General features: G+C 43.0%; 1 protein-coding gene across 2 annotated transcripts in view; it reads right to left on the minus strand.

Moving 5' to 3' along the window:
• RNLS (renalase, FAD dependent amine oxidase) overlaps nucleotides 1-17,488 on the minus strand; it is an 80,692-nt gene extending 63,204 nt beyond the window's left edge. The window contains exons 1-4 of one of the 2 annotated variants that reach the window (XM_049810199.1): nucleotides 17,377-17,488; nucleotides 17,198-17,303; nucleotides 16,091-16,233; nucleotides 14,715-14,873 (exon numbers count right to left, since the gene is read on the minus strand). In XM_049810199.1, the coding sequence (XP_049666156.1) occupies nucleotides 14,715-14,873; nucleotides 16,091-16,233; nucleotides 17,198-17,303; nucleotides 17,377-17,488 (520 nt within the window). Of the gene's footprint in view, nucleotides 1-14,714; nucleotides 14,877-16,090; nucleotides 16,234-17,197; nucleotides 17,304-17,376 lie in introns of both variants that reach the window. The other variant, XM_049810198.1, reaches the window with a different exon arrangement.
• Between the last annotated feature and the right edge of the window lie 4,623 nt (nucleotides 17,489-22,111).

Genomic DNA, 22,111 nt, shown 5'->3' on the forward strand with positions numbered 1-22,111 from the left:
CCAAAGGATTTAGACATGCAACCAAGTATGCACAGCACGTGTTCTGAAAGCACAGAAAAATTAAGAAAACTGTACCTGATTGCAAATGGCTTCTCTCTGCCATAATTTATCCAACTTTCATAAATTAGAGCATGCATATTATGCACACAATTTTAGACATACAGTCAAGCATACAACTTAAAAACCTGGTTCTCCAGTCTCTTTTTTTACTTGTAAGAAGGTAAGCCACTGCTATAAAATATTAATGCTCAAAATGTAACACAGTGGAAAAAAAAAAATTGGTTCCTTGAAAGTTATTGACAGATCAGCTGCAACATACCAGAGGATGAAAAAAAAATACCAGATGGAAGAGAAAAAAAAAAAAAAAAAAAAAAGACTCCTTGCCATTAGTACATCATACCAAATGCTGCATTCAAAAGCCAAACTCTCCCCTCCTGCCACAACAAACCGTTTCTTGGGAAATTGTTTATGCCTTTTTCAACTACTGATGGTGACTATCAACTCCAATAGCTAAATATAACAATAAAAAAAAAAGGGAGAAATACTTATCTCATAAAATGCTGCCCAGACTTATCTGTGTTGCGAATCCCATTAAAAAAAGAAAATGCAGGTACTCACTGAAAATTGAACCTTAAAGCCCACAAACTGTTGTAATACCTAGTATCTTGACATTTGACTTCACAGCAAAATACAAGTACTGCCAGAGTGACATTAAAAAAAAAGTAAGGAGATAACATTTACGGCTAAAGGTAACATGACAGAAAAGAACAAACACTAGTTAAATGAAACCAACTAAGTATGTATCTCATTGCCTATAAACACACAATCAGCAGCACAGTTTCACTGCAAGAAGATTTATGAGGGCTTAAAAGAATACAAAGTCAAAACCCTTAAAATTAGTATATATAAACCCCAATTCAGGCCAGCAAGCCATCCGAAAAAATCTCACTTAGATTGGTTCCAAAACCCCAGGCTACCACAACGTTTTTGAGCACCTACAAGACGTGAAAGCTAACCATTTTCCCTAACTAACCTCGAAGTGAAGCTGTTCACAAGGAACTGTCAGACTTCTTCCTCATGGGAGTACCACATAATTTTACCACCTCCTAAGGGTTAAAAAAACCCCAAACTGATACATTACATTTATTTTCCAAATATCTGATGGTGTTTCTACTTCTTCCACAGTATCCAAAGCAGAAAACATGGCACTGTGACTGTTATCATCGGGAGAGAGCTAGAAAAACCACACGTACTTCTAAAGAACAAAGGGGCAAAAACCTTGAGTTGACATTTAAAAAGTGCTACCTCTTTTACTTGCCAAAATTATGACCTTTCACAGCATTTTAAGCAGTACACAAATTAAGACTAGAACACCCTCCTGGAAGCATTTTGACAGCATCACAGATATGTAATTTATCAGTCTACCTTCTTCCAACCTTACAGATGCTAATCTTGCCAGGGTCCTGCAGCACAAGCATGATGCAAACAGACTTACACTGACATCTAAAGGTATCTCTTATGTGATGCCTTATGAAAATGTTTGGGAAGTGCTAGCACCCTATAAACTGCTAACAATATAGAGATGAAGAAATGTCAATTTTTATACCCAGGAGACAAATTCTCACACTCTCTCAAACATGAGATAAACTTTTAAAAGTTTAAGATCCCACACTATATCACGAAGAAATTATAACCTTCTGTAAATGCAAAGGAATACTGACATACAAAACATTAAAAGTTACCAGAATTTTGTATTTCTAAAGTTTAAGCAGGGATTTACTTGGTAAATTACATGAGCTGAAATTCAAGTACGGGAAAGGACACTGAGGCCCTAGGAATTTCACTTCAGTCAGTATTTAATTCTTCCAATGATCCTTTGCAGATAAACTAAAAATATTCAAAACACAAATTTGAGGCAACTTTCCTTGTTCCAGTAGGAATTACAGAGCATTTTCTTCAGAGTAGAAAATAGAATTGTCTAAGCAAGAGCTTCAATCTTATGGAAATGACCAACTTTTCAATCAAGTTGGGCATAAATTCTAAAAGTGGTTCAGCTATTTGGAAACAAGTGATCATTTCAAAGTTCATTTCTTTTGCCTGCTTCTAAATTGTCTTTGAGCATAATATACATTATAAAATGCAAATGTTGGTTTCAAGCTTACTTTTGCAACAAGCATGCCTTAATTCAGAACAGATGAAAGAGTTTTTGATCAGTGTTCCAACGTGTGCTGGTGAGATAAGTATATGCAAACAGCCAGCAAATCTATTTCTTTTATGCTTTACAAAAGTTGTACACCACTTTCCTGTTCTGCAGTCACTTAACAGTCTGCAAGACACTTAAACCACTTGCTGTCTGCACATAGTTCATTTAATAAAATTTACTTTCCTAAATTTCTGTAGGCAGCTACCCTGTTCTCCCTAAAGTCTAAATCCAACGAGAAGAGATCAATAAATCCTTCTTTATGTAGAGGTATACACTTATCTTCTCATACCTGTCCTTACAGAGGAGCACCAATCAGCCACATTTCAGTCCAGTTGTATTTTTAAAGCGTTACTTTTGAGAACAGACTTGGAGGCTACTGGTGCAACAAGACTGCCTCTGGAAAGCCTTATTTGCATGTCCTTTGTTCTTTTGAATAAATCAAGTGAAAGGATAGCTTTAATCCCTTTAAATAAGGCAAGATGTTCTTTACATTTTTACTAATTTGTAGCAGCTGAGTCCATTGCTCTAACATAGGGCACTTCATCAACTAAGACAATAAAGTCAACCAATCACACCTTCATTTCTGACCTAGCGTATTCCATTTCCTAAATTAAATATGCTTTGGGGCTGTGAGACTGCCTGCTTACCCTGTTGGACAGTGCTGGAATGTAAAACTAACTATGCACATAGCACTTCCTGAAACATAACCAACATTCAAGCCCACCCTGATCACCCTAACAGCAAATCCCGACCAGTGAGATCCAAACACTAACAATCACCCACCTGACAACTGTTAATAAGCTACTAACTAGTGTTTTAAATCTTCTGTTCATCAAGTTTTACATACTTGAGGACTTCTCATCTGGAGTGAGAAAACATCATTTCAAAGATAAAATTTCAGTACTTGGTCAATAAAATAAGGAGCAAAAGCAAAGCCCAAAACAACTTTGGGCAAAGGGGAGATGTTTGAAGTTTACTACATTCGACTGCTATACTTTTATTAGGTAGTCCAGCCATTACAAATGATAGGAATTTAAAAAATATTTAAAAAAAAAAAGTGAAGCAGTATTTAAAGTTGTTCTGCAAACCACATGTGAAAACATCCTCAACCCCTCAAAACATCACTAGATGAAGAACTGATGGCAGATACTAAAACAGCTGCTGAAAAAAACAAATTCAGATAAATGAACTCAAGACCCAAAGATCTTTGGGAAGTCTCACATGTGACTTTTATTATAAAGCTCAGACAAAATTTTGGTTTTCAAACAAACTATTATGGTACATGACAAACGCAGGACCTGACCTCCAGGCATGCTATTTGACACAGCGCACTCATTTGCACAGACTTCAGCCTCCACTCCTGGTCATCTGATCTAGGCACAAGTCAGGTGAGCACCCACGGTCATCTGCTAGCTCTCGGGAAACTTGTGTGGGTCAGAACAGCAGAGCGGGTCTTGTGATTACAAGTTTTGGAACAGCTCATTCTGTCAAACATACCACCAACATTAACCAACTCTTAAAGACAACTCATATTACAAAATACTGGAAATAACAGTAAACCTGAAGAAAGCACTATTAGCAGTAACTTCTGAAATACTGGGTTACAAAGCCAGATTCTGTCTTCAAATGAGGCGAGAGCTACACTAGTCACAGTACAAAGCTTATCATGGCTTTTTTTTTTTTTTTTTAAAGAATAGAGTCACAGGAGACCCACACAGTGCTTTGAGTATCTCTGGGAAGGTGGATTTAGCAGTGAATTCAAATCCCAAGGAAGAGCAAGGCAACCAACTGCAAATGCAGGCTTCTAAGGCAATGCAGGTAAATCCAAAACACCATACAACTAAAATGTTAACAGGATATGATAATATTCTAGATGGAAATTACAGAAGAAAAAGGCCACTCTTCTCACCTTCTCTGACACATAAGCCACTGCCAGTCCTATCTGGTCTTTTCTATTGCTACACCCCCACAACCTAATTTCAGTTGGGTTGACACAGCTGCCTGCTGGCCATGCAGGGAAGGGGATTAAAGAACTGAGCCAGGTTTTAATCTGGTAAGGAACAGAGAACAGGCAGAAAGAGAGGAGACGGAGGAAACTTACCTGTATCCTAAGTTTCACAGTCAGCTCCAACTGACCCAACTGCAAATTTCTACATAGAGAGGGGGTTCACATCTCTCTCAGGTTTGCTCAGCTCTAGAGCCCACACAGCCACAGACTAAACCAGACCAACCTGCTGACACAAACACAAACCTCTTTAGTTGTGTTAGTTTTCAGCCACATCAGTGAGCTGACCCATCTGATACCTTTAAGGCTGACAATGTGCATTGCAACGCTTCTGCAAAATAAAAATCTCTACCATCTACATCATCTCACCTGATGGCACAGGAAAAGGAACAGAACTTAGTTTCCACAAAAAGTGTCTGAGGGTAAGTTATTCCTGAGGGTTTTTTAATACAAAAGCATACCATACATTCTTAGAAGTTACGATGTCAAGTGTGAAAAGCTGACTGCAACCTCAATGCAAATTTTATGTTTGACTCAATGGAACCAAAATCTTATTAAGTTTAAAATTAATATTTTTTTCCTGCTCTAATCCAGATGTGGACTGCAAAAATAACTTAAAAGTTTACAGATGTATCCATGGGAGGTAAAGATAATCTTTATAAAGAATGGTCTCAATTACAGTGGTGTGAGCAGCCAGCGACTGTTAAAAAAACCCTAGAAATCCATGAAAACCCATCCAGTCTAGAGGCACTGCCTAAGCTATGAGAACAAACAAAATGCACACAGCATTAAAAAAAATGTGCTCCAGTGAAGGCTTCTGCCTGCCTATTTGATTGCTGCACTAATTAAAGAAAAAAAAAATCCCAAAGCAAGCAATTAAATGTTAAGACTGCTTGCAAACCTGCACCAGACTTTTCAAAGGTTTTCAGCTCCATAAAAGCCATAGTTTGAGTTGTAGATTTCACATCAAAACGAAGGCTATAAAGTCAAAGTCAGCCTATAGTCACCTTCACACATTTCTCTCCCAAGTATGCTGAGCAGGTGTGGCAACAGGAAAGGAGGGAAAGCTTTATAAATGCATTTCCCCCACCCACCCAAAAAAAACAGAGCAAAGCTTTTAAAAAAAAAAAAAAAAAAAAAAAAGGATTTTACTCAAAGAAAGAAGTGAGATGTACATTATTATTGTTTCCCAAAATCAACCATCAAAGCCATTTTAGATTCAGGATCTAAAAATTCAAGTCTGATATAAATGCCTTAACTAGACTTACTGAAGAATAAGTTCTTAGTAGCACATCCAAGCTTCTTACAACACAGAAACCATCAGCTCGTTAAACACATGTCCCACGAGACACAAATAAAGAAGTTTCAGAATTGCTCAGTTTGGTCACATTTTTTGGCAGGGAACTTCCCCGCCCCCTTTAGGCTCATGGCAAAAAGCAGCTTTGGAAAGATTTCTCTAAACACAATCCCTGGACAGTACCAAAGACGGTCTGCTGTTGGGAAAAACTGAGAGGTATCTGTGTTTATTGTTGAGATAAACAAATTTTAGAGCATTTATTTGTTCTGTTCCAAGTATGTCCTGTGTTCAAATACCATCACCTTTATTATTTAGAAAAAAACCCAACGTGCATACACACATGAGCTTATGTTTAGCTGACCCGATATTCCTGGGGTCCCATTCTCTATTTTGAGATGCACTACTTGCATGACATAAAGAGGCTAAACAAGCATTAAATAAAGTTCTGTGATTAAGCCCCCTGGTATTGAAGCACTCTGCCAACCAGCATAGGCAGTAGGGACAGGAAGAGAAGCATGTCCAGGCTACAGTAATTACAGATAGCTAGATCAGGCTGAATTAAATGTGTCAACACACAAAACCACCACTGCCTTACACGTCAAAAGTAACTTTTTTTAAAACCAGTTTAGCTAAATCAGCACAATCTGCTGCCACTTTAATGTGCAGGTGCTCTGAATCTCTCCTGGGACTACACAGGAAACCTAAGCTTAGAATTCAAACCACAGATTCATGAGCATTTCTTTGCTCATACAGTTCAATCACCTGCACAGGCCCTGTGCTGCTCTCCTACCCTCGCTGAAAGTGCATAATGTGCCAGCAAGTCTGTGGGCCACATGGTGAACTGAACATCACACCACTGATCCTGCTAAAAATAACTCCCCTGCCTTTTGGGGGGGCAGGGGGGACGACGACACTGCGTTATTGTGGTCCCACAGACAGTTGTGCTGACTTGCTGGAGGTAGGGTAGAACAAGTAATAGAGAATGCTGGAAGAAATGTTTCTGCAACGTTACCAGGCACTAAAAAGAAATGCTGTGAGAGAGTGAGACCCCTCTGGAGGGTTTCTGTTTAAGAGCTGTCATCCTGGTCTGGCCAAAGGATCTAAGGCGAGTTCCCCTGGAGTGGGAAGCAGCTGCCCCACTCCCTCCAAGTCTGCAGACAAAAGGCAACATACTTTCCTCTTCCAGCACTGTATCTTGCTTTTTTTCTTCTGTTTTACTCCAAGATCTGTCAAATCAAAGTTTCAGCTTTCTACCAAAGGCAGGCAGTGTTGCCTGACAACAATAAAATGCAAAGCAGCCCTTTATCTAATATATATTCTATTTCATCCTCCTTTTCAAACCTCTCATGCTCACACACATCGGCTTTAATCCTCACACTTCTTAGATGAACAGGGTCACTGGAGCCAGTGTGGTGGCCTATTTGACTTTTAACAGGCTTTCAATGTGTTCAACTAATAACTGCAGAACAAGTCCATTAAAGAAACACCTAAGTCAAACACACCCTTAAGAATACACATGGCCTATTTTGATTTATTTTTTTTTTTCTTGATGTGCAATTCCAGTCCCAGTAGCCTTTTTTTAAAAAGTAATCCCTAAGAAGGGAGGTTGTACCTGAGCTGCAGAAGGCAGAGAACACGGAAGAGCTTTGCTGCTTTAAAGGCTGACGTAGTGGTTTCAGTGGTAGCTGAACACACAAGTGTGTGCTGCTCCTCCTTAGACCCTCCTCTGCTCCCAGATGTGTAGTCTCCTTTCTGCCTACTTTCTTATGCTTGTCACACCATTCCACAAGCTAATCCAACTCCCTGACCAAGCGAAAACAACCCCATAGGAGGGTACAAAACGCTGCAGCGGAAGGTAAGAGGTGGAGCTGACACTAGCAGTAAGAGGTAGGGACAGGATGCCATTCACAGAATCACAGGTGAAATTCACAGTCAGAAGTGAAAGAGAGAACAGCTCATCGTAAGGTTACAGCTAAGGGGAGCTGTATTCTGTCCTGCTGCATCGTGCAAACAGCTCTCCCACAGGCAAGGACAGAGCATTTCACTACGGAGTAAGACACCCCGCGTTTCTGCTGCGGCACTGATAATCCAGACAACAGCTTCTAGCACTTCTATCAGAATGTATGGCCCAATTTTACTAACACACATTCTTCTGCTATCACAACCTCACTACTAGGATGCTTCCATGACAAAGGAGTGACAGGTTTTTAAAGCACATTAATATCAACAGCTAGTCTCATGCAAAACTAGTAACTACTTGTACTTCCAGAAAGCACAAATATTTGCACAGTGTGACCTCAGCTTCTAAGGTCTGATAAGTAACTAACAAATCAGTGTACATGTTTACATGAGACATTTTAGATATGTTAGGTAATGAGAGCAAACTCAAAGCCTGGATAAGCCCTGCTAAGATTGCTTGGAACTCCAGCTACAAAATTCAGAATTTATCATTATGCTATCCAAAACTAAACACATTCACTCAGCAAGAACTTGGGACTCATGAAAAGTTATCAGAGTTGTGCTTTCCTAATTCACGTTATAAAGACTCCCTACGTAAATACAGTCATATTTTACTTGTATCTTCTCATGCGCTTGTATTATTTAAAACATGTGGGACATTCACACAGATGGAAAAAAAAAATAGGTCAGGCTTGAAACAAAAGCCAAGCCATTGCGTTTTATTAGTGGATTAAACATGCGGAACTGTAATTTTAAATTCCAAGTAAAGCAACCTAATGAAAACATTCTGAACACACAGATAAAGACTAATGCAAATTGTTGCAATCCTTAATTTCCATGTTGCCAAATGTCCTACTAAAAACAGAACTGATAAAAGAGTTTGTCAATCTGATTTAAAAATGCACAGAAAAGGACTATATTGCTTAGCAATCATACGGAATCTGGTATATAAATCTAGGATTTTTCTAACATCAGCAGCTAATGTAACAGTCCAGCATGTCTGAAATACTATTAGATGATGAACATTTGTAAAATCTAGTCCTTTCATTTGCAAAGATCCTGCTTTTAAGCAAATTTATTCCTTTTCTGACACAGAATTTACATTACAAAACTCAGAAACACCTACTCATTTTCCTATTACCTTCCACATAGCCACAATATTTACTACCAAAATATTTAAAGCCCAAATACAAGCAAGTGCACTAAATTTAATTTAGTTATCAAGCTGAATGTCCTAAACATCATTTGATTGCTGCCACCTATTGTTGTTACAAACATGTTGCAAGGAGCCAACCTTTTTTCCCTTGTGCCTCAAACCAATACTACTACTCAGCTACCTTAAAAGCTTAGAAAGTTACTAACTCTTCACATACTGCGTGTTATGCAAAGAAAGGAAAGCAGGGGGGAAATGAAGACACTGCAAAAGACTTTTTTTCTTTTGATTAATTCTGTTTGGTAATTCTACTGTAACTTCAAGTAAACACAGGACACATACAATTTCTGGATGGAAATCAACCAAATCAAATCAGCAAAGAATAATTGCATCAGATACTAGGATCAAAGAGCCCTAAGAATGCCTGTTTCACAGACTACTAATTCAACAACTTTACTAGTTTATTTCAAAGCTTATGACTTCCAGCAGCATTATTACTACTTCTGTCTCTGCTGTTGCTAAATATGCAACTGATAAGTCTATTTGGGCAAGATAGCTGAAGAAGGAATGAATAAAGGTTGAAAATTAAGATGAATAAATCTAAAAAGATTGGCCACAGGCAAGCCACTTCCTTCCTTGCTCCCTTTGAATTGATAAATGCTGGCAAATTCAGCAAATACAAACAAACCAAACAAAAGAATACAAGTAAACAGAACAAAATATATATGGAAATACAGACATACATGTGTGTGTATATATACATATTTTTTTTATATACATATAAATAAAGGTGTATATACACACTAACTTCTCCATTAATCTAAGTTTTGGCTTTACACTCAGAAGTAATTCTGGAACAGTCATTTCTCACACAGTCCATTTAAAATGATAATTCTAGGTTGCCAAAGGCCACTTAATTCTGCCGCCTCCTAAATGTATACAGCTTCAGAATGACATCATGTTCTGGCTCATCTAAAAGGTTGAAGAACAGGAAAAAGACACAAACTAATAAATCAGCCTAACAAAAGCTTTAGTCTGCAGAGCTTTAAGTATTAAAATGGAAACTTCGCCACTGAACATAAAATTTGGGAGGGTCATTATTTCAAAACCTTAATTCTCTGAGTATCATATAAATAAATGAAAATTATTTCAAAAGACTTGGGAGGCCAAAGACGACCTCGCTCAAGTAGGCTGTGATTTCCCCTGTCAGCAGTCTTCATTCTTAAAGCCAAACACAAACCCAAGAACTAGTAAGTCATCTCATGAAGGTAAAATTTTGGTCTGTTTCAAATTGATAAGCCTCACCTCATTTGCTTTCTGCAACAGGATATTAAAGGTGTCCAAATCAAGATGTCCTAAAGACATCAAAATAAAGATACAAGTTAACATTTGCAAATCAAAGAGCAGATCAGCCACTGGACCCAAAGGCACCTACATTAAGCTAACTCAATTGCCAGGTGCTGGCCATTCACATAGTCCAGTGTAGGCACACACACCAGTTCTGCAATGAAAAGGTACTCGCACCACAGCCATGTGCAGGATGCTTTTGTTGAAGAACCAAACTACAAATCTAGAAGCCTAAATTTCAGGAGACGTCTCTGAAAACATGGGCATAGGTGTCCAAACTGTTATTAAAGAAACATACTGCATATTTACAGCAATCATCTATGGGACCACTGCTTAAAAATACAATATTCAGACAGTTAAAGATTCTCAAGCAAGGGGAAAGTACAGATGTGACAGAGTCAGTCACAAGGCTCAAAGAAGAAAATGGTGAATTCCTGCAAGGGGTGAATTACCACTTCTGGCTAGTCATTTGAACTCTCCAACTCAGGTTCTTTTACACACAAACATCAAACGGTAATTCCAATATTTGCTAATGGATCAAAGTATCACCTACTTCACACAGCTGTTCCTTTGCACCTTCACTTATTTTACAGCCTTTATCTATACACTAACGCTAACAATCCCTCATCAAAATCCTTTTAAAACTTCATTTGGCTTTGAACTGATAGATCCAATTATACCTAAGTGGCTAAAATGGAACCTGGCATGGGTCCACAGTTAGCAGTTCAATCTCCAGTGTGCAGCAAAACTGATGTGAAAAGGCATCTCAGAGAGCAACCTCAGATCGGAAAAGTGGAGGAAAACTATGGAGGATACGGAAGATCTTTAAACTAGCCGTCTCTGATTAAGGAGCTGTCAAAGTAGGGATGATACACTAAAGCAAAGGAGGGCATGCAGTAAAGGCTAGTTACAGTCAAAAACAGGGCTGTTGGGGAAATGGCCAAAGCTCGTTCCATTGGTGCTGCTCATCACTAATCACAACAGTGACTGAGATTAATATTACCACAAGGAGCCAAGACACATCTTTCATTTAGGTTCAACGCCTGTCTTCTATGTAATAAAGGCCTTCAGGATCAGCAATTAAGGTAGCTGTACCCCTAAATCCTGCCCCCCTCTCACTTCAAGTCCTTCGCTTGCAGTCTCAGAGTAGTTACATATGACCTTTGAGCTGGCCACACAGGCTGCTGTTGCTAGATGGAGAAAGCCCTCCCCTTCCTCCAGCTCTGCACATCCCTCATTTCAGCTGCAGCATGAGCACAGCAGCAAAATTATTCCTCCCGCCCTGAGTCACAACGAGGGGGAAGTTTGCAACAGGGACCAGGAACCTCCCTTTCCAGGAGCAGCTGGAATTGCCAGTTTGTACACCAGGAATGTTTTCCATTAGAATCACCAAATTTTGTCTCTGGATTTGGAAGACCTGAGCATACAGATGACTGAACTGCTCTACAGGTAAGGAAGCAGCCTCAGCATATGTGCAGGCTAACACTGGCGACCAGGCAGTCACTCAACAAGTCAGATGAGCTTGCATAGCCAAGTGAAAACTAACATGTTCATTTGTACCATCAGAGTCAGTTTTGGGTCAAAACAGGGAGCAGATCTAACTCCCAGTGTGGTACCCACTCACAAGGGCTGGCATAGGGGGCAAAAGCAGGACAGCGTCAGTGTGGAAGGGAAGGGATGACTATGCCCTTCAGCAGCTGTACACAGTTAACTACCTTAAGCTTAACATGATATTACATCTTAAATCCTGAGAGGTGGATCCAGGAAACCCCCATTCTCTGTCTGCAAAACTCAGCTCTTTCACATGCAATGAATATAAGGTTGAGATTTAGAGATACAGTGACGTACCCTGGCCCTCTCTAAGTCAAAAAGGATCTGAAATCTACACCCTGTTCAGGCTCTGAAACACCTTCCTTACATTCTCCTCACCAATTTTCCCCTCACTTCTTAACCTAAAGAAACAGTAGTAAAGAAGCCAACAGCTCCAATGCTAAGGAACTCCAGGTTATGAGGAGTCAGCCCTGTTGACAGAGATGAAGAATTAACAATTGGCTAGAAATCCAGAAGCCAGTCTCACATGGGATACAAGCAGAAAGAGGAAGAAAAATGGGGAGGAGAAGACAAAACTTGCTGGGTTCCCTCAGGTAAAAGTTAATCCTGCAGTTCTACAGAAGATTAAGAAAAGGATGTTATGGAAAGCACCTGACAGTTCTGGCACTTCAAGAGCAAGTGAAATGAACCGTTCATCTTAAGTGCATCTGAAGGGGACCTGCCCACTTTTTGGACATGAAAGGATTTAATTACCCCAAGAAAAACAATTTGCAAAGACATCAACTCTGATTGAGAATGCAGACTACAGGAACCTTGGGAAGACTCTGAGAAAACAGCACTACACACTACCTCTACTTTTCTTCTGTTCCCAGGACACTCACTATCGACCACCATTAGAAAGGACAGGATAGGCCAGGCCTACCCCCACAGTCATTTACCCCAGTAATGACACCACTGAGCAAATCAAAGAGACACCTCGTTATGCCTGTCGCCACACGCTTGTACTGTTTGGGCTGTTAAGGCTTTGCATCTGCTGTGAGCTGAGCTAACAGAACTGAAGTAGCTTGAGAGTCAGCTGTGACTGCAAACATCTCCCAGCAATATTCCATGCTATGTTGTCATAATAAGCCTAACAAAAAACTGAGATGATGTCTCTCCTTGCAGACAGGGGAACAGCCCAACCCATTGTAGTTGTTATACATCACATTCCTCTTACTTTCTAATGCTTGCAAAGCCATGCTTCAGTTAGTGACCAGTCACTGTTTTTAACATTAGTTTATCACATCTTGATATAGCAGAACAGTACACGTGTGGCTATTAAAAGGAAAATATGTCATTCTGAAAAGCATGTCTATATGTTTACCCTGCCCACTTGATTCAGAGTATGAAGTAAAAGAGCATACTCACTAATCAAGAAAATTCAGTGGGGAAACCATTACTTTCCATGGTAAAGGGACAGGGGAAATGAGAGCTTGAAAACAACAAATAGCAGAGAAGTCCTGTTCTTACAGGATATTTATCTCTTTAGGCACATAGCTTAAAATAAGAGGTTGTAATGAAAATACTTCTCTTCCCTACCATGACCAGACATCAATCTTCCCTTTGCTACCCTAAGACACTGTGCTATAGTTCAACATCCTCTTGCCAACTACCCTTCCACCTGCCCCCCATCCTCTTCTTTTCCCTCATACAGGTCCTGGTTACTACGAAGTAACTTCAAACAGACCCTAGCAGCCCAGCGCACTCTGACCACCTCCATCTATTGCTCTGATATCTTTTAACAGACAGCTTCCAAATCACACTCACATGAACACACATATTAAAATCCAAGATACAGCAGAGCACAAGGAGCCAAGTGTTAAAGTCAGCTCTTCATCTTTCAAGCACTGGTGGTTTTTGTACAAACCACAGAGCAGAAAACCCACAAAATTTTAAAGTGTCTACTTCAGGAGCTGGCAGCAGAGAGGCAACAAGCCCTGTCTGACCAGAAATTACTCAAGCCACGTGGATGCCCTTGTACTGCTGCCAGCATGCTGCGTTCAAAGAGAGGTTATTAACCAGATGCAGCATGCCTTTGGTACAACACTGCAGCTGAGGTGATAAATCCACAGCCCAGCGCAATTCAAGTGGCTCTGCCAGGGTCAGCACAGGGCTGGCTGGATTTCCTGGCTTCTGCTCAGCATCAGCCCTCAGAGCCATCTCCTGTAGAGCTGCATCAAGATCTCTGCTCTGTAAATCCTTACGGTGGCTGTTCTGCAAGGATCAAGTCTCATGGCAAATACACTGAATCTGCTCACAGGCTTGGCAGCACCTCAGCTAACCAGACCTCCCAGAAACAATGCTGCTGGGAGCCCACTGTGGACAAACACTGGCTGTGCACAGAGCTTGCATGGGTGAGCAGGATTCATCAGCCTGACTTCAGAGAGAAGCTGGCCCTGGAAGCTTCACACCTGAGACAATGCACCTAAGCTAGTAAACTTGTCCAGAGCTGAACTTACACTTCTTTCACAGCACTGAGCGGCTCTTTCTAAGCCTCCATGGTACTGTTAACACATTCACCCCAATAAATCACCAAAGGATAATTGAGATTTACTTATGTTTGGGGAATACAACCCCCAGGGGGCAGCCAGAAACAGCAAATAAGCTGGAGAGTCTTTCATCTTATAAACTAGAGACCAAAGAGTTCTTATCTGGACTTTTTCCTCCCCTGCATTTCATACGATTTGAGGCTCACTGAAATGTCCTAGGGTTTCTCCCCACAGCACAGTTGTTATTCAAGTCATACTCTCTGGGTCATCCCTACTGCAGACATACCAATGGCAGCACTGAAAATCAGTATGATGTGTCAACAAAGAGATAGCAACAAGGAAACCACCATGCGGGGACCAGCTGAGGCTCTTGTCCCATTCAATAACTATTTTCAAGTCACAGAAAGACAAGTCCTGTTTTAGAAGTCAGCAAAAAATTAAAGATCAGATTAAAAATTGACTCATCTACTTAGATATTTCTGCTATCAAGGTATTACTGCTCATGCACCACACATACAGCCTCGAAATTACCTACCTCCTATCATTTTCAGATTCACCCTATTCTGGTGGAAATTAACAGACAGCTCAGATGGTTGAGTGTTTCATTGCTATACAAGACGCTCAATTGCCATTTTAGGCTAGATACCTGCAATTCTGAGGTATGAACTTACTGTTTACAATGTCACCTTGCAGCTGAAGAATTTGCGGAACAGGCATTGTGAGAACAACTACATCAAACTGTTCCGGCGGTCCCATTTTCCTGGAGACTTCCCATTTCCCATCTCGGAGAGAGACGCAAGTTACATGCTGCTCATAGAAGACATCTGCACCTGCTTGGAAGAAGAAGTTAATACATGCAAGTGAATTCCACAGAAAAAATGCAGAGTAGTTTCCCTTAGTAACTGGATTACTTGCAACCAGCAAAGCACACAGACAGTCTTAGGGCAAAGCTTCACAAATTAGGTCAAATCAATTTAACAGCCAGCATATGACATTAAAAGAGGGGATCCTCATCAGCTGAAAAGATCCCATCACTCCCATGTGCTAGGGCTGGTATTCATCTCACTCCTCTCTGAGATGATTCAGCTCAGCAAACAGATGCAAAACTACCAGCTGCTCTCTTTGTCAGGTTAGTTGACTGTGGCTTTAGCGAGCTGAACCAATTCAGAGTGAAATCCGATGAGCACAGGAGGCAGCATAGGGTAAGCAATCAAATCACACCCCCAGGAACTGAAAAAGAGAGCGTTGCCCCTATTAACATCTCTCATATATCAGAAGACAGGAATGTAGTTAATTATTTGCAAGATTAGGGTCTAAAAAAAAGCTAATTAAAAAAAAGACAAAACCAATCACATGAAAGGAGCAAAGCTTGACTGCTCATAAAGCTAACATTTTTCAAACCAGCGTTAAATTAGTCACTAAACTGTACAAGTGGTTCTGCCACATTACACCTAATGCAGTAGTTACACAGTTTAAGCTAGCACATGATCTTCTCCTTCAGACTTTTCTAAAGCACTTTCAACACAGTAGGCTCACATACTGCATAAGCACTCATTTCTTCGAAACACAGGATGTAGCTCACCACTGTGTTCCCAGTTGCTCAGTTAAACAGCACAGTTAACTTAAACACACACTTGTGAAAAAACACCCAAACACTCACTTCATTCAGGTTGCAACTCAAATCTCTTCTCAACCATGATCTCACTCCCACTAAATTATCTCTGTCCTAATTGTGTTAGGTCCAACTTTCATATGCTAAAGCCAACAGCATAAGTATAAGCTTGGCCCCTGATCCTACAGATGTTATATTTTATACAGATTCCTATATGGCAGCAGTGCAGAAGTCAGTGAAGCGCTTGCAGGACTTGGAAATTTATAGAGCTCGCAGACATGTTTATCCATCTAAGCAGCTTCAAGACATACATAAACAAACAAGGAACTTGAACATTCTCATTGGAGATTTAAATTTGAAAGACAGTTGAAGAATGCCATCAAAAACACAATCATTAAAACTTTTCATTTCATACAAAGGCATCTAAAAAATTACCTGACTGTTTCAAGTAATACTTGACAACCGAGGACATGCCCTGGGGTGCCACGTAATTGCACGAGCCTTCTTTCACTACCATTCCTTCAATGGGTGCAGTCAGCGGTTTCAAGATACCATGAGACAGAAGTTCCTCACAGAAGCTTAAAAGGAACAAATGACACAGAGATGAAAATACATTGCATGAAAACCAACGGCAGCTGTTATTATTTTTCACAATTAAAGTTAAGACCGGCCTAACTCTCAAATTTAGAGAACAGTTTTAACAACCTCAGACAACCTGTGTTTCAAGCCAGGCTATGCCCAACCAGGAACCACAGCTATCAAATGAGAAACTACCTTGCTGTTGTATTGGGGGCTGGCCTTTTACATGAGACCAAGGCTACCTACCGTGCCCATAACAGGAACTGTTAGCAGTTTGACCTGAAGGTTTCAGGACTAACTGTGGCGGGAGCATACGCGACAGTTACTTAAAGCTCCGAATATCGGTACAAACAGCATTACCATCACGCAGTGCAGGAAAGTTCCAGCAACTGGATGCAGATGCCCGAAACACACCTGCCTTTTCCCCGATTTCCACATAAATGTCGTGTTTTTACATCGCTGTTACACCACCATCCCCTTCCCAGGACTGCAGCGAACCACCCTGTGTGCCCAGCAGGCCCCACCAGCGTGACCCACCCCTGTCCCCGCGGTCAGCCACCGCTGTTCTTCAGGGCACAGGCGCCACATCCCCACACAGACAAGCCACCTCACGCTTCTTCTTTCATACCTAGCCTTCCCGGTACCCGCATAGCGTTTAGGCGACTCTGAGGCCTGTCAGCTCTTGAAAGAAGAGGTCTCTGTGGATTTAGGCAGCAGGGACGCACCTGCCCGCGTTTCTTACCGCGGGCTGATTGACCACGGGTGAAAAGCGTCGAGCCGCGACGCCTGTGGGCTGGGCTGGGCAGGGCAGGCCGCTCGGCCACCGAACCCGCCCCGACCCCGCGGACCGCCACCGGCCCGGCCGCCCCTCACACAGGCCGTGGCGACGGCGTTCCCCCCCACACCCCCCCCCCGGGGCACCTCCCCTCGGGCCGCCCGCGCGTGGGGCGGGGCGGGGCTTACCTGCGGCGCGGCTCGGCGCCCTCCGTCTCGAGGGTGATGTACTGCGCGCCCAGGTCGGCGATGCAGGCGGCGTCCCGCGCGCTGCGGCTCGTGCTCATACGGCCCCCTGCGCGACAGCCGGTCAGACACCCGCGCGCCGCGCCGCCCCGCCCCGCCCCGCCCCCGCGCGCCGAGCCCACCTGCGCCGCGCGCCTTGTCCCAGACGACGATGCGTCCCAGCGCCGCCCCCCGCAGCAACGCCGCGCACGCGCTGCCCGTCAGCCCCGCGCCCACCACCAGCACCCGCGCCATGGCCCGCCCTGCCCCGCTCGGGGGCGGGCACCCCCGCGCAGACACGCCTCCCCCCCCCCGGAGGGGCGGTGCTCCGACACGCCCCCGGGCGGGGCGGAGAGGCGGGGCGGGCGTGCAGCCACGCCTACACCCACGCGGGCGTGCGCGCGCACTGCCCTGCACGCCCCTGCGTGCGCACCCGCCTCCCCTGCACGCGCACCCCGCGCGCGCACCCGCCTGTGCACACGCACGCATGCGCGCACACGCTCCCCCTGCACGGACAGCCCGGGGGCTGCTGCCCTCGGCTCTCCTCCGCCTCCGCCTCCTCCTCCTCCTCCTCCTCCTCCTTCTTCTCCCCCTCCTCCTCCTTCTCCCCCAAATTGCAGGAGGCTCCCGGTGGCCCCTGGCTCCTCTGTCAGCCCCAGCCCCGAGGGCTGGAGCGCGGGAAGCTGAGGTGGACGTGGGCACAGCACCACGGGATCCACCGGGCAGAAAGGCCGGCGCGGAGTATCGGCCTGCGATCTGCCATTTGAGAGGAGATGTTTCGCGCCAAAGGGTTCTTCCACACGCTGCCTTGGGTGAGCTGGTCCTTTCCAAGTTTTGTGCCTGCTTGGAGACCTGCAAGAGCGTCTTGTCTACGCTCTTCGGATTGAACTGGAAGAACGTAAACATGGCGTGTAGGAATAAATCCGCAGAGGGCCCTCCGTGTCCTTCTGAAGGACAAAGCCTTGGCTACCCTGTTTTGTCAGGTAAAACCTGTTGTGCAATGCGCTCGTTTCCTTTCAGGACCGAGTAGATGCACAGGCGGCACGCTGCCCGGCGGGGACCTCGGTACAAAACGTAATCCACTGGTTCCAGGTAAACCTTCCCGGCTACTTCCCTCTGCAAAACAGAGTACGGAGCATTCTAATGGCCTGGCCCTTTGTGGTCAGTCTCTTGTGTTGGCTGCTGCAACCCATCAGTGGTGTCTTCACTGGGTTTGTCTTCACCCCTTCATAAAATGCTTGGCAGCTTCTTAAGCTGCCTGTACATCATCAAGTAGAGTGGCCCCAAAGGAGTGGGTCTGCAAAGAGGAACGTTTGGAGCTGAGGACCCTCCGTCCACAGCAGGCACATTTCAGGGGTCTTATTGCAGACTGGGGCCAGTCTCGCCCTGCAGACAGAGTGCCGTCAGCTGTCAAGCTGCAGCAGAGATTCTCCTGGACAGCACCCAATGAAGCTTATTACCAATTAAGCTGATTATTTCTCCTTCTTCCCATTGTGGGTGTGGGGAACAATCACTACCAGAGCCCCTCTGACACTGAAATTGTGCTGTGCTGTCCTCGTCCTCTCTTCCCTAGGCTAAATGTGCGTTTCTTTGTAGATCATGGATTCAAATCCATGTAGTGGTAGGACAAGGAGTAACAGTTTTAAACTAGAAGAGGGTAGATTCAGGCTCGATATAAGGAAGAAATTTGTTACAATGAGGGCAGTGAAACACTGGCACAGGCAGCCCAGAGAGGTGGTAGATGCCCCATCCCTGGAAACGTTCAAAGTCAGGTTGGATGGGGCTCTGAGCAACCTGGTCTAGTTGAAGATGTCCCTGATCGTTGCAGGGGGGTTGGACTACATGAGCTTTAAAGGTCTCTTCCACCCCAAACTATTCTATGTTTCTATGAAATAGCCTCTTCTTGATCTGTCCTGGATCCTCACCAGTTCATGCATCTTCCCTGGAGCGGATGCCACAGGCTGTATGCAGAGCACATCTTCTTCCTAGTGTGGCACTCCTGCTCAGAGACCCCAGAACAACTTTCTTGGTTTTGTAGCAAGAACACTCACTCCATTGTCTGAAGTTCTGTTGCTCAGCAGCGTTAGTCCTCGTACTGTATATGGCCACCGTTTTTTCTTTTCTATGTATAATTTTGTATAAGATTCTTTACTGGAGTTCAGGTTATCTGGTGAGTGACAAAGGGCAAAACTAGGGGCAATGAGCACAAATTACAGCCCAGGGTGATCAGGTTGGAGGTGGGCAATCCTTCTTCCCCCAGAGCTCGGAGCAGCTCTGGGACAGGTCCCCAGGGAGTTTGGGGGGGGGTCTCCATCCTGGGGGAGGCTTCACGTCCTGGTGGGGCCAAGCCATGGCCACCCTGACCTTGTGTTGCTGATAGTCCTGCTTCAGTTAGACTAGAGATATTCAGAGGCTCCTTCCAACCAACACATCTTTTATTGTATAATTTCCAGCCAATTCTTCAGTCTACAAGGAATATTTTGAGTTCTAATCCCATTTTCCAGAACATTTTCATTTCCTCCCATCCTGGTGTTAACCACAAACTATACAAACATAATCTCTGTTCATTTATCCAAATTAATGACAATTATTAGTTATACTGGGACTATGGCAGATATGTGAGATACAGTTGAAAAATCTTGCCAGTTCAATGATGAAAACCAACTCTTGAGTTTCCTCTTTTAAACTGATTGCACTCACACAGAACTATGATTTGATTTAGACCATTTTGTTTCTGAATTTGCTGCAGGGAGTTCAAAGTGGTGCACTGAGAGCTTATGATGTATAAGAGTCTTCGCTATAGACAGGCAAGCTCCTTCTAATGGCCACGGTCGTGGTATCCCCTTTCACTTACATGTTCTGTTCCCATTCATGCTTGCTTGCACTAGTCTGGTGTGATTCCTTTGAACTGATTGTCCTCTCTTCACAAATCGGGCACGCAAGTAGCAAGTCAGCAGGACCTCCACTTAGAACAACAGGATTTTCTATTCTAAACTCTATTTTACAAATACTTTCTAAATGAGATAAAGTATTAGAGGCTTTCCATTTACCCAGTGTTTTTGTTAGAGTCCATAATCTGACACAGAAAAGCAACAATAATGGCTGCGTGGCCAGTTACTATCTGAAACCTATAAAATGGAAGTCTCCATGCTGGTTGTAAATTGTCTAGCCGTGATGGAAAGCAAGGTGCTAAGCCCTTCTGCCACCCAGACCTAACATCGGAAGCTGAATGGTGAGCAGTTAACTTTACATCCCTTGGTAGCTTGGGCAGTTCTTGTTCTATGGCAAGAAGAGTACCAGAGACATAGAAAAAAGCTTCTTTCTTCCTTAAGCAAGAAAAATCAAATTGTTCAGAAAGTGGCATGCTTTTTACTGGAATAATTACACTGCAGGTAAGGAGATATGATGCTGACAAATCACCTCATGGCAAGTCCTCATGGTGTTGAGCTAATGCAACCCTCCAGATGTGTTTTATTTTCAAGAACTTGCTTCCAAACACTTTCATGCTGTTAAGAAGCTGAAGGAAAGTCTAGTGTTTGCATGAAGTGTAACCACAAACCACACAGCGTCTTTTAAGAAAACTTCTTTCTAGAAGAAAACCTTTCCAGGTTTGGGGTTTTTTATTAATTCCCAAAGAATAGCACTTGCACTTCCACAACATGTATTTTATTGCATTGCAGCAATGGCTCTTCTTTGTAAACCCCTGGGTTTCCATCCCTTCAGATCGGTCTGCCGCTCTACAATGTGAAGGACGTGAAAATGCCGATGGCCATCTGGAGTGGTGGAGTGGACTGCCTGGCTGATCCCTGGGACATTGCCCTCCTGCTTGCCCAGGTCCACTACAAGGTGATTCCCCAGTGGAACCACCTGGATTTCCTACCAGGGCTCGATGCAACTGAGGTTTTGTACCAAGAAATCATCGACATGATGAAGAAGCATCTGTAAAGCTGCTGTTTTGATTTGATATGGTTTTTTTATTTTGATATGGTGGGGTTTTTAATGTTATGTAAGATTAATGCTATCTTTAAAGGATTTTGAAATTTGTCATCTGAATGTAGTTGATTAAAATATTCTGCTTTTAACTAGAGCATAGGTGGGGTGGGGAGAGGAGTCTTTATGCTGTTCCTGACTGGCACTTCATTTCCTTTCTTTTTCCTTTTTATCTCCTTTTTTTTAATCTTTTTTTTTCTGGTTTGTTTGGGTTTTCCCGCCCCCCCTCTTTTTTCTTATATCAGCTATGTTTATTTGCAAAGTACAGGAAACATAGATGAGGCAACTGGGGTTTCAGACATTTTGTTTAGACTAATATCATAGTGATCTGTTCTCTGAGACACAATGGATCCTGTGTAACATTTCCCATGTGGTCAGCTTTAAAGTGCCTGCAATTCCTCTGAGACCTGGGGGTCTGGATCCTCTTGTCACTCAGTTGATTCCTAGCTTCATCAGGGACACAAAATTCACTGTTGCTGTCTCAGAGCTGGCACTGTTACCCGTGGCCCTTTAAAACTACCAGTGTGGATCAGAAAGAGATCTAACAGGTCTGTGGTGAAAAACCACAGCAGAAATACATCTCCTTAGGGGAAATACATTACTAGTGGTTTTGAAATTCAATAAAAATTGAAATTAATCACATTTTCAATGCATCTTTTTTCTTTCAACAACTGAGACACCAAAAAGGAAGAATTGAGAAAGAAATAAATCCTGAAAAGCAATTACAAGAAAGACAGTCTAGCATGTGAGTCTGATACGCAATGTGCAAAATCCAAATAAAAAAGGGGCTTAGGGAATGTACGAACTGCCTACGTCTTAGGGTTTAGCTGAGACGTTTTGGTAATACGATTGAGTCATTCATTTTGTGTTGCATATTTTCTGAATAAA

This window comes from Accipiter gentilis, chromosome 9 (assembly GCF_929443795.1).
Source record: "Accipiter gentilis chromosome 9, bAccGen1.1, whole genome shotgun sequence".
In the NCBI taxonomy this organism is placed as follows: Eukaryota; Metazoa; Chordata; class Aves; order Accipitriformes; family Accipitridae; genus Astur; species Astur gentilis.